Source organism: Dendropsophus ebraccatus, chromosome 1 (assembly GCF_027789765.1).
Source record: "Dendropsophus ebraccatus isolate aDenEbr1 chromosome 1, aDenEbr1.pat, whole genome shotgun sequence".
NCBI lineage: Eukaryota > Metazoa > Chordata > Amphibia > Anura > Hylidae > Dendropsophus > Dendropsophus ebraccatus.
This window is the reverse complement of record NC_091454.1, coordinates 215,190,003-215,202,795: the sequence shown is the minus strand read 5'-3', so window position 1 is coordinate 215,202,795 and position 12,793 is coordinate 215,190,003. Positions and strand designations below refer to the sequence as shown.

Here is a 12,793-nt window from a genome sequence, read left to right as displayed (position 1 = left end):
TCATAACTGCTTTTTCTTTCAAATCAACTGGTCCCAGCAAGTGCCAAAGATTTGTAATTTATTTCCATTTAAAAATCTCCAGTCTTCCAGTACTTATCAGCTGCTGTATGTCTTGCAGGAAGTGATGAATTCTTTCCAGTGTGACACAGGGCTCTCTGCTGCCACCTCGGTCCATGTCAGGAACTGTCCAGAGCAGTAAACCCCCATAGAAAACCTCTCCTGCTCTCCAGACTGAAAAATACCCCTACCTGCAGGGCATACAGCAGCTGATAAATACTAGAAGACTTGAAATTTTATGATAGAAGTAAATTACAAATCTCTGGCACCATTTGTTTTAAAAGAAAAAAAAAAACTTTGAACTACCCATTTCTGCTCAGTCTTTAGATCTCCAGCCTTGGTCTGCATGTCACATCTGTACCACCAGGCCCAGGCTGAAGCACTGGAGGAGGCCGACCCACCCTTAGTGGGAGGAAACCCCAGCCCCTCCATGACGTGACTCCATTAGAATCAATGGAACCCTATCATAGAGGGGCTAGGGTTTCCTCCAACTAAGGGTGGGTCGGCCGCCTCCAGTGCTTCTGCCTGGGCCTGGTGGTACAGTCACTTTAAGGAGGAAGCCTGCTATTGTAACAAACCCTACAAGGTTTCTGGATTTGTCTAGAAGCATTAGCATATGGCGTGTTTCTTATGTACTGATACCTATACAGAACTGAGTCTGTCTATAGAACCACTATTTGGCCATATCTGGGCCTCCGGCAGAGCCTGTCATGTGGGTGCCCACTTAAGTAAAAAGACTGCTCATCCTGGCCTGGCCTATACAGTAAAGCTGAAAGATGAGCTACAGAGAAGAGCAAGTGACAAACTTTAGCCTCATCTGTGTATAGTTTTAGTATTCTGCCATCTCTAAGCCTTCAGCACTGCTAGTTATCTGCTATTAATATGGCCACTTTCTAATCATACTGATGAAATGGCTCTGCTAATCTTGTCCTAGTATATACAGCAGAGCTGACAGGTTTCACCATATTTTGGAAGCTGCAATACATTTGGGATACCTTCTGTTTTGATCTGTGATAAATTTCTTAAAATAGCGTGGCGCAAAGTAACACAAAATGAAGATGGACAATTACAGCATCAGCATATAGCATTATATAAATTGCTTTTTAACATGAAACTTTTGGGTACCAGTACAGACTTTAAATTCATTCCTTAAAATAATAATCTCTGGATTAGTGTATATAATGCTTCTGTGTATATATATTCTGCAATCACTATAAAAACCTGTACAGACCTTATATCTGTTTGGTTTGTTGCAGTTATATCCATGATTTACCTATTCTGTACTGATCCTGAGTTACATCCAGTATTATACTCCAGAGCTGCACTCACTATTCTGCTGGTGGGGTCACTGTGTACATACGTTACTGATCCTGAGTTACATCCTCTATTATACTCCAGAGCTGCACTCACTATTCTGCTCCAACATCGGCATTACCTATTGGTACAGTGTTTGCTTGAGCACTAACTACTGGAATAGTGAGTGCAGCTCTGGAGTATAATACAGGATGTAACTCAGGATCAGTAATGTGCACAGTAACCCCACCAGCAGAATAGTGAGTGCAGCTCTGGAGTATAATACAGGATCAGTAATGTAATGTATGTACACAGTGACCCCACCAGCAGAATAGTGAGTGCAGCTCTGGAGTATAATACAGGATGTAACTCAGGATCAGTAATGTAATGTATATACACAGTGACCCCACCAGCAGAATAGTGAGTGCAGCTCTGGAGTATAATACAGGATATAACCCAGGATCAGTAATGTAATGTATGTACACAATGACCCCACCAGCAGAATAGTGAGTGCAGCTCTGGAGTATAATACAGGATGTTTGTTTGTAAGGTGGATCTTGTAGACATGACTAAATTTACAGTAAAACCAAGTGCTTTATCACCTCTGCAATCCTCTCATCAGCCGGCTTCCATTTCACTGACTGCCGCTCCTCCCCGTGTGCTGGGAAAAGCTGGATCCAGTCCTGGGAAACATCATTCCAATTTTCCAGCACCCGGGGTGGAGCTGCAGTCAGTGAAATGGTGGAAGAAGGCTGATGAGCGGATTGAAGGGATAACACTAAATTCAGTCATGTCTAGCAGATACTAGGGCTGGGTGATATTGGCCTAAATCAATATCGCAGTTTATCGCACATGTAGCCGCACTAACGATAATTCAACGATAATTATGACACACCCCTTTTAGCAAACCACACCCACTTGCCGTGCCAAACTGGCGATATTTTGATTAGAAAAAGTAAAAAAAGAACTGAACAGCAACCCATGGTTAGTCTATTATCATTATTACTATTTGTCATTATTAGGGGTCTCAGCAGAGACCTGGATGTGTATATACAGGTATACAGCCTCTACAGGATGTGTATACACAGGGGGTCATATAGGAATACATGTGTATAACTATATGGGGGGTGGATAGGTGTATATGACTATATGGGGGGATGGATTGGGGTGCATTACTATACAGGAGGTACATAGGGATGGGGGTACAGAACTATACATGGGAGTACATAGGGATAGAAGTGTATGACTATATGGGGGTGGATTGGGGTGTATGACTATACAGGGGGCACATAGGGATAGGGGTGTATGACTATACAGGGGGCACATAGGGATAGGGGTGTATGATTATACAGGGGGCGGGGCAGGTAGGGGTGTATGACTATACAGGGGGCGGGGCAGGTAGGGGTGTATGACTATACAGGGGGGCAGACAGGGTTGTATGACTGTACCGGGGGGGGGGGGGGCGGACAGGGGTGTATGACTGTACCGGGAGGGGGGGTTATGGCGCGGACAGCGGTGTATGACTGTACCGGGGGGTGAGGTTGGCGCGGACAGCGGTGTATGACTGTACCGGGGAGGGGGGGTTTATGGCGGGGACAGCGGTGTATGACTGTACCGGGGAGGGGGGGTTTATGGCGCGGACAGCGGTGTATGACTGTACCGGGAGGGGGGGGGGGGGGTTATGGCGCGGACAGCTGTGTATGACTGTACCGGGGGGGGGGTTATGGCGCGGACAGCTGTGTATGACCGTACCGGGGGGGGGGGTTATGGCGCGGACAGCTGTGTATGACCGTACCGGGGGGGGAGGGGGGTTTTATGGCGCGGACAGCGGTGTATGACTGTACCGGGGGGGGGGGTTATGGCGCAGACAGCTGTGTATGACCGTACCGGGGGGGAGGGGGGGTTTATGGCGCGGACAGCGGTGTATGACTGTACTGGGAGGGGGGGGGTCGGCGCGGACAGCGGTGTATGACTGTACCGGGGGGGAGGGGGAGGGGGAGGGGGGGGGGGTCGGCGCGGACAGCGGTGTATGACTGTACCGGGGGGGTGAGGTTGGCGCGGACAGCGGTGTATGACTGTACCAGGGGGGTGAGGTTGGCGCAGACAGCGGTGTATGACTGTACCGGGGGGGTGAGGTTGGCGCGGACAGCGGTGTATGACAGGACTGTAACATAGGAGGAATGGATGTGCTGCAGCAGGTAGGATACCACACACAGCTATAACTTATCCTGCCTGCTGCAGCACATTATTCCTCCTATCCTGTTCTGTTACTGAGGGGATGAGATGACAGGTCAGCTGCTCCCAAGTGCTGCTCCTCCACCTTCAGCTCTGACACAGCCGCGTCCCTGCACACACAGAACAACGTGTGCAGCGCTCACCGGCCGGGTGTAGGCGGGGGGCGCTCGGACAGGACTGGTCCGGGATGAGGGACCAGCACAGTCCCGTCCGAGTGCCCCCCCCCCCCCCCGGCCGGCGAGCGCTGCACACGTTGTTCTGTGTGTGCAGGGACGCGGCCGTGTCAGAGCTGGAGGGCGGCTGTCCTGTACTCCCCTCAGTGAGCAGGGACGCCGGACCGGACAGGTGGTGGGCGCATGGACGGTGCAGCAGGACAGGGCCTCAGAGAGGGCGGACAGGTGCGCGCACGGGGGGGTGGGGGGAAGGTCGCTTGGACCAGACGGGGGCGGTGCGGGCGATACCGGCGTCCCTGCACATGACGTGCAGCGCTCGTGCCGGGCCGCTTGTGTGTGTGTGTGTGCGCGTGGGGCTCTGACAGGACGGGCGCGGGGACATAAAAATACAAAAATACCGCAATTACCGTCCTGGCTGAGTTGAAGTCGGTTAACCGACGCCAGTGACGGTATCGGTATTTTTGCGGTATACCGCCCAGCCCTAGCAGATACCATGACCTATTTAAAGGGGTACTCTGGGCACTTATTTTTTTGTTGCCATAGTGCTGGGGTGGTATGGAAAACATAACCCTTCTTACCCCCGGGCTCCTCCTGTCACATCTTCAGGTCTCCTTAGGACGCTGCTGCTGTCGATGCTGAGATGGACGGTGATATTGTGGTGGCAGTGATGGGGGCCCGATAATGATTGTAAATGAGCGCCTATCTGGTAGATCGGCGCTTGTTTACTGGACCTACACGGCCCGATAATCGTTAAACAAGGGCTGCACCGACATCGGTACTGATGTCCATGCTGCAGGGCTCCCCTTGCGGTGCTCTTCTCACTAGGTCCCGCGCTTCAGCTTCAGAGCGCTACTACACCGCTATTACACGTAGCGATGAGCGGTCGGTGCCGACAATTCTAGGTCGACGATCAGCTTGATGACAACTATCACCGGCTGATCGTTGTTAATTACACAGAACGATAATCGGCCGGATAGGGACGATTATCGATCCGTGTAATAGTACCCTTATACTGGCAGTCTATGGGAGGTTCGCGCGCCTCCTCTCTCCGCTCGCAAGATTTGTGCGGGAGCCTCCCATAGACTGCCAGTATGACACAGAGGCTGGTGGGATTCCGCCAGTCTCAGGGCCCTATTCCACCGGACGATTATCGTTCAGATTATCGTTAAATCGTTCAAATCTAAACGATAATCGTTTGGTTGAAATGCAGTTAACGATTAACGACCGAACGAGAAATCATTGATCGCTTTATAAGACCTGGACCTATTTTTATCGTTGCTCGTTCGCAGAACGTTCGCATTGAATACATCGTTCGCACTAGATACGGACGCAATAGCGAAGAAAAAACTATCGCAAATACGATCATAAGTAACAATTATCTTTCCATGGAAATGAGTGAAAGTTTTCAGGTCTTTCGCAATAGCGGTCGTTAGAGATCGTTAATCGTTAACGATTATGCGAGCGATAATCGTCCGGTGGAATAGGGCCCTTAGGGTCATGCTACACTGAGCGATTTTTAACGATAAACGATCGCAAACGAGATTGTTTATCGTTAACCTAAAATCGTTCATCATATTACACAGAACGATAATCGTTATTGCGATCATTCCAATGATCGTTTACTCTGATCCCAGAAAAACAATGAACAATGTGCAATTACACTGAACGAATAGTGAAAAAACGCGCAACATGAGCGAACGAACGTGGAATGACAGCGAACGATTAACGATAATTTTAGGTTCAGATCTAAAACAACGATCAACGTCATACGAACGATTTTTCGATCGTTGCCTGCAATTACACAGAACGATTATTGTTTAAATTAACGATTTTTCGCACGATAATCGTCCCGTGTAATAGGGCCCTTACTCCCATGTGACCTGGTCCTAAGTATTTCCCTCCTTATTATCATAGGATAGATATATGTGTATTCCTGACAGGTTTACATTCTGTTATTGTAGATTATAGCTACCACATCTGCTGGAAGATTGTTCCAAGTATCGACTACTCTTTCAGAATAGTAATATTTTCTTTACTGAGAGAGTAGTAGATGTCTGATGGATGTGGCAGGGTCAGGATGCTGAGTGTGGGATATATGGAGAGATGAATAATAATACTTCAGGTTGGCTTTCCTGTATGGGAAGGTAACGTGTGAAGCTCCATTGTCTTGTATGGGAGCGGCTCATCTCCTCTATCAGATATCCGATATACATATACATTGGTTACCAGATAGGATAAAACAGGGATGAGGAATCTCCAGCTCTCAGGCTGTTGCAAAACTACAATTCCCATCATGCCTGGACAGCCAAAGCGAAGCTTTGGCTGTCCAGGCATGATGGGAATTGTAGTTTTTCTATAGGGGGTAGAAAATGTCGGCGTTTAGGCAGCAATAAAGCTGTTACAAAATTAACACCGTAGTGACGCGTTACGAAGCCACGCCCCATACTGAAGCCACGTGGTTATTACAACCACGCCCCCGGAAGCAAAGTGTTCGCCATGTCGCTGGAGTCTGTGCGGTACAGCCGGGGCTCCCTCCTGGTGCTGAACCAGCTGCTGCTGCCGCAGATCAGTCAGTATGATCCGGTGACCGGGGTGCGGGAGGGAGCAGACGCTATCCGGACCATGAAGGTGAGCGGGGATGTGGTAAGGGGGCGGAGCCCGGTGACACGTGACAGGCGCTCTTAAAGGCGATTGGCTGAATTACTTCAGTGGGGTTCGAATAACCAATCAGATCATTGATTTCATTTTAGAGAGCTTGTAAGTCATTGGTTGCCATGAGCAACGCCTAAATTTTATGCGTGTCTGCCTTATACTTTCTGAACACTCTGAAAGCATGTGAAACCCATTAAAGGGGGTTGTTCACTAATTTTTTTTTATTATTTTAAATCATTTGGTGTCTGAAAGTGACAGAGATTTCTAATTTACTTCTATAAAAAAAAAAAAAAAAAAAAAAAAAAAAATCTGTCTTCCCATACTTATCAGCTGCTTTATGTACTGCAGGTGGTGTATTCTCTCCAGTCTGACACAGTGCTCTCTGCTGCCACCTCTGTCCACGTCAGGAACTGTCCAGAGTAGCAGCAAATCCCCATAGAAAACCTCTCCTGCTTTCTAGACTGGAAAGAATACACCACTTCCTGCAGGACATACAGTAGCTGATAAGTACTGGAATATTTGATATTTTTAATAGAAGTAAATTATAAATCACTTTCTGGCTCCAGTTGATTTGGAAGAAAAAAAAACTGGTGAACAACCCCTTTAATAGCGTTGAAAAAAGCTTGGCCTGAGAAGTTACGTGCTGTCCGTCCCCAGCCCAGCTGACCACTCAGGGCCCCCGTGCTCTATTGGCAATCCATATGGTCACCCTGTATACATTGTCACTAAACTAGGGTTGTTACACTCTGTCCGGTCCAGACAATGCTCTGTGAGCTGCCCTGTACTGACACATTGTAACAAACCAGAGAGATCTGCTCCTGACCTCAGGATTGTTTAGACTACATGCGACTGTAACGAACCCTCAGCTCTGCGGCTATATACTGATGCAGTGACTACATGCAGAGAACTGGAGCATTCTGTATATCAGGAAGCTGCTGAACTGATTATTATAGAGAGAATAAAGGTTATCTGTAATATTGGAGTTCCCCTTTAAGATAGCAAAATGGCGTCCATACAGCTTAGAGTAGGGATGGCTTTGATGGGAATTGTTCGCCATCTCAGAAGCCAACCTTCGAGTATAATCATGGCCGTTTCCTTCCTCCAGGTGCGGGGTGCTCCGGCGATCGCCATCGTGGGCTCCCTCAGCCTGGCCGTAGAGCTGACCTCCAGCCCACCCCGGCAGACGTCCGACCTTCTGACATTTGTCCGGGAATCCATGGATCATTTGGTGGGCGCCAGGCCGACTGCTGTCAATGTGAAGAAGGCGGCGGACGAGCTGAAGACGTTCCTGGCACAGGAGGCAGAGAAGCCGGGGGTCAGTGCCCAGGAGCTGACTGACAGGTAGGCATAGTGCCAGCCATACCTGTGCCCAGCCTCCGCCACCTCCTCTCACCCCAGTCCTATCATTGTCAGGGTGATCCAGTGGGCGGAATCCCTCCTGGAGAAAGACGTCAAGGACAATCGCATGATCGGGGACCTGGGGGCACAGCACATCCTACAGACCACTAATGCCCCCGATGGGGTGATTGTAATGACCCACTGCAACACTGGCTCATTGGCCACGGCTGGCTATGGCACTGCCCTGGGTAAGACAAGAACTTATCATAGTCACGGGTACCATTATACTGACATGCTTACTAGAGTAAGGACTGACACTACTATAGGTAGAGTGATGGGAGCGGAGGGTGTATGCAGGCATACATGGGGGCATTCAGGATCTTAGGAAAGTTGGGTGAGAATCCCTAATGCAGCTGTAACTCCCATCATACACCATGTAATAGTAAACTATAGAAGCAGATCACTATATGATGTATAAAACTAGAGATTGGGTAGTTAAAGTGTCACTGTTGTTTAAATTTTTATTTTTTGCAGAAATCAAGTGCATGGCGATTTTAAGAAACTTTGTAATTGGGTTTATTAACCAAAAAATGCATTTTTATCATGAAAAAGCAGTTTGAAGCTCTCCCCTCCCCCCTGTCTTCATCGTTCTCTATGGAGAGGGGAGGGGTGGAGGGAGATGAGGCACCAAAACAGGACAACAAAGAGTTAATTTACAGCTACATCACCAGCTATCTCCTCTGAGGTCAGCACTGACCTCTCTGACCTCTGAATACCAGCTTTCAAACAAGTCCCGCTGTGTAATCCTTTGTTCTCTGCTCCCTGCTGGCGACTAATCTTCCTCCTCCCCCTCCCCTCTCCATAGTTTACACAGGGCACGACTGATGTAAAAGAGTTGAGATTTCCTGATAATGAGCAGTGAATGAGAGAGGATGGAGGGGGGGGGGGGGGCTGGGGAAAGTCTTTTTGAATGCAGACAATGGCAGATTTGACTAATAAACCCAATTGAAAAGTTTCTTAATCACCTGTAATAAAAAAAAAAAAAAAGAAACACGGCTGTGACACTTTAAGTATTGGACCCTCCTGTGACCACCACCCATTATGATAATGGGGCTCCCTTGTCCCCTGTGTGATTGGAGCCATGGTCGGGCATGTACTCTGCTTGCTATGGGGCAGAGTACAGTGCTTGGTCCTATAGTGACATGTACAGGGGGTCACACTCATGGTCAGTGGGGGTCCCAATAATCAGATACTCAGGACTACCATAGATAACTTGTGGACCCTTCCAGGGTGGTGAATATTATACAGCCTCCTCCTGTCCCATTATAGCATCAGAGTCCCGTTCTCTCCCTCCTCCATGCTTTATACTGCAGTTCTGATTAGCTACTGTGTATAAGCTTGAGTTCAGTGGTCCTCCATCTTGTGTGGAGCTCAGACTGCCTTCATGGCTTCCTCTGCAGCCATCTTATGAGGGTCCGATCCTTGTATTCTGTTAATGAACAAAAGATCTGGTGTCCCCTTTACCAGGCGTGGTGCGCTCCCTTCAGGCCATGGGCCGTCTGTCCCACGTTTTCTGCACAGAGACCAGACCCTATAACCAGGGCTCCAGGCTGACGGCGTATGAGCTGGTGTACGAGAAGATCCCGGCCACCCTCATCACAGACAGCATGGCGGCGGTGGCCATGAGGAAGCGCCAGGTCAGCGGTAAGTACTGTCCTACTGATCACCCACAGGGGGCAGTCATAGAGCTACCAGCAACCACTACTAGGGCTCTCCAGGTATGATGGGAATTGTAGTTCTGCAACAGCTGGAGGGACACAGGTTCCCTAAGTAAATGGTTTTCAATGTCTGTGTACATTAATTGGTTAAAGGGGTTGTCCAGGGAACAGAAGGCTTTGGCCGATCCCCCCTTTACCAGCATTGGGGTGGTCTGCTCTCTTTCTGAGACATAGGAGGGGGAGATTTATCAAATATGGTGTAAAGTGAAACTGGCTCAGTTGCCCCTAGCAACCAATCAGATTCCACCTTTCATTTTCCAAAGAGTCTGTGAGGAATGAAAGGTGGAATCTGATTGGTTGCTAGGGGCAACTAAGACAATTCTACTTTGCACCAGTTTGATAAATCCCCCCCTAGCGTGTGCCCCCTGAAGCCAGTAGATGGGTTAACACCCCTAGACCACCAGGGATATTCGCTGGGATACAGCCATCAGCCTTCACGTCCTCATCCTTCCCTCATCCTGTATTCCCCCTCTCCCCTCAGTTGTCGTAGTCGGAGCCGACCGTGTGGTTGCCAACGGTGATACTGCAAACAAGGTTGGCACTTACCAGTTGGCCGTCCTAGCCAAGCACCATGGGATCCCCTTCTATGTGGCGGCCCCCAGCACTTCCTGTGACCTCAGCCTGCCCACAGGGGACAGTATTGAGATAGAGGAGAGACCCAGCCAAGAGCTGACCGACATTAATGGGGTCCGTGTGGCGGCTTCAGGTGAGTGACGGTAACCATGACTGATGGGGGGGGGGGGCAGTGTATAATAGTGTTTGATGACGCTTCTCCCCCTGACAGGTATTGGGGTGTGGAACCCTGCATTTGACGTAACCCCACACGACCTGATTACGGCCATAATCACCGAGCGCGGAGTGTTCAGGCCGGAGGAGCTGAAGGATGGACTGAGCCGCAGCCTCTGATACTGAGTGACTGGTTAACCTCTGCATGACCGCTCCCCTGCCGCTTCACTGTGAGACACAACTCCCATCCCGCAGCTCATCATCTCCAATAATAAAAGCCAATGTTTATAATAAAATTATTTCATCTTATCCCCTCCTTTATTTATTTATTTATGTGTATATATATATATATATATATATATATATATATATATATATATATATATATATATATATTTTATATCTCTGGTATCATACAGTGCAGGAGGGGATATATCCTATATAACAGGGATGGGGAACCTTGGCCCTCCAGCTGTTGCAAAACTACAATTCCCATCATGCCTGGACAGCTAAAGCATGATGGGAGTTGTAGTTTTGCCACAGCTGGAGAGCCAAGGTTCCCTACCCCTGCTAAATGAGATTACACCTGGTGTTACTGTGTAGTAATTGCTGTATACATAGAGCATGACGTACCCTGCAGTACACTCTTCCTGCCTCTAGGCGGTGTCAATACTAACTTTGTGAGAGAGATGCTCTGTAAGGATGGGAACAACCAGTCGTGGGCAGTCCTAGTAAAGGGATATCCCTATCTATCTCAGCAAATATACTTGTAGATCTTGTCAGGTTGTATATTTTTGCTCTTTCCCTTCCATTGTTGACAACTTGTGTTGTTTAAATTACCAACCACCACTCTGCTCTAAAAGCAGTGGTCTGGCTGGTATATATAACTATAGTATACAATATAGATACTTCTATACGTCTGTATTGTAGCTATATATAGTCTCCAGCCAAGACCACTGCTTTTAGAGCAGAGTGGTGGTCGGTAACCTAGACAACCAGTCACTAGGAAGTCCGACTATTACAAGCACTGGGGTCCTACACCTGAATGGAACAGTGGTCCCACATGTACTGCTACTATATTCACTTTCTATGGTATTCAGATGCTACATTATAGCTCTGCTAGTTTTGTACTACACACACAGCTCTGCTACTTATATACCTTCAAGTATATAACACAGCTCTGCTAATCAAAGACTACATACATAACTCTGCTACATCCATGTCACATACAACTCTGCTGGTTATATACAGTATTGTACACATCTTCCCATCCTATACTGCACACACAGCTCTGCTACATGTATAGAACACGGCTCTGCTAAGCATGCACTGCACACACAGCTCTACGCTCCTCGCTCTGCTACATGTATAGAACACAGCTGTTAAGTGGATATCATACACAGCTCTGCTAAGCATATACTGCACACACAGCTCTGCTACATGTATATAACACAGCTCTGCTTCGTGGATATCATACACGGCTAAGCATGCACTGCGCACACAGCTCTACGCTCCTCGCTCTGCTACATGTATAGAACATAGCTCTGCTACATGTATAGAACACGGCTGTTACGTGGATAGAATACACAGCTCTGCTAAGCATACACTGCACACACAGCTCTGCTACATGTATATAACAGCTGTTATGTGGATATCATACACGGCTCTGCTAAGCATACACTGCACACACAGCTCTGCTACATGTATACAACACTGCTCTGCTACATGTATATAACACAGCTGTTACGTGCATAGCACACACAGCTCTGCTAAGCATACACTGCACACACAGCTCTGCTACATGTATATAACACAGCTGTTATGTGCATAGCACACACAACTCTGCTAAGCATACACTGCACACACAGCTCTGCTAAGCATACACTGCACACACAGCTCTGCTAAGCATACACTGCACACAGAGCTCTGCTAAGCGTACACTGCACACACAGCTCTGCTAAGCATACACTGCACACAGAGCTCTGCTAAGCATACACTGCACACAGAGCTCTGCTAAGCATACACTGCACACACAGCTCTGCTACATGTATATAACACAGCTGTTACGTGCATAGCACACACAGCTCTGCTAAGCATACACTGCACACACAGCTCTGCTAAGCATACACTGCACACACAGCTCTGCTAAGCATACACTGCACACAGAGCTCTGCTAAGCATACACTGCACACACAGCTCTGCTACATGTATATAACACAGCTGTTACGTGCATAGCACACACAGCTCTGCTAAGCATACACTGCACACACAGCTCTGCTAAGCATACACTGCACACACAGCTCTGCTAAGCATACACTGCACACAGAGCTCTGCTAAGCATACACTGCACACAGAGCTCTGCTAAGCATACACTGCACACAGAGCTCTGCTAAGCATACACTGCACACACAGCTCTGCTAAGCATACACTGCACACAGAGCTCTGCTAAGCATACACTGCACACACAGCTCTGCTAAGCATACACTACACGCACAGCTCTGCGCTCCTCGCTCTGCTACATCAGTCCTATCCAGTACACTG

The 12,793-nt window shown here is 48.2% G+C and overlaps 1 protein-coding gene across 1 annotated transcript; it reads left to right on the top strand.

The window, feature by feature from the left end:
- The first annotated feature begins 6,210 nt into the window (after positions 1-6,210).
- MRI1 (methylthioribose-1-phosphate isomerase 1) lies at positions 6,211-10,561 on the top strand. Its single transcript, XM_069979236.1, has 6 exons — positions 6,211-6,386; positions 7,516-7,751; positions 7,824-7,996; positions 9,276-9,452; positions 10,008-10,232; positions 10,311-10,561. The coding sequence occupies exons 1-6, from the start codon at positions 6,255-6,257 to the stop codon at positions 10,430-10,432; spliced, it is 1,065 nt and encodes a 354-aa protein (XP_069835337.1). The 5' UTR covers positions 6,211-6,254; the 3' UTR covers positions 10,433-10,561.
- Positions 10,562-12,793: the final 2,232 nt, after the last annotated feature.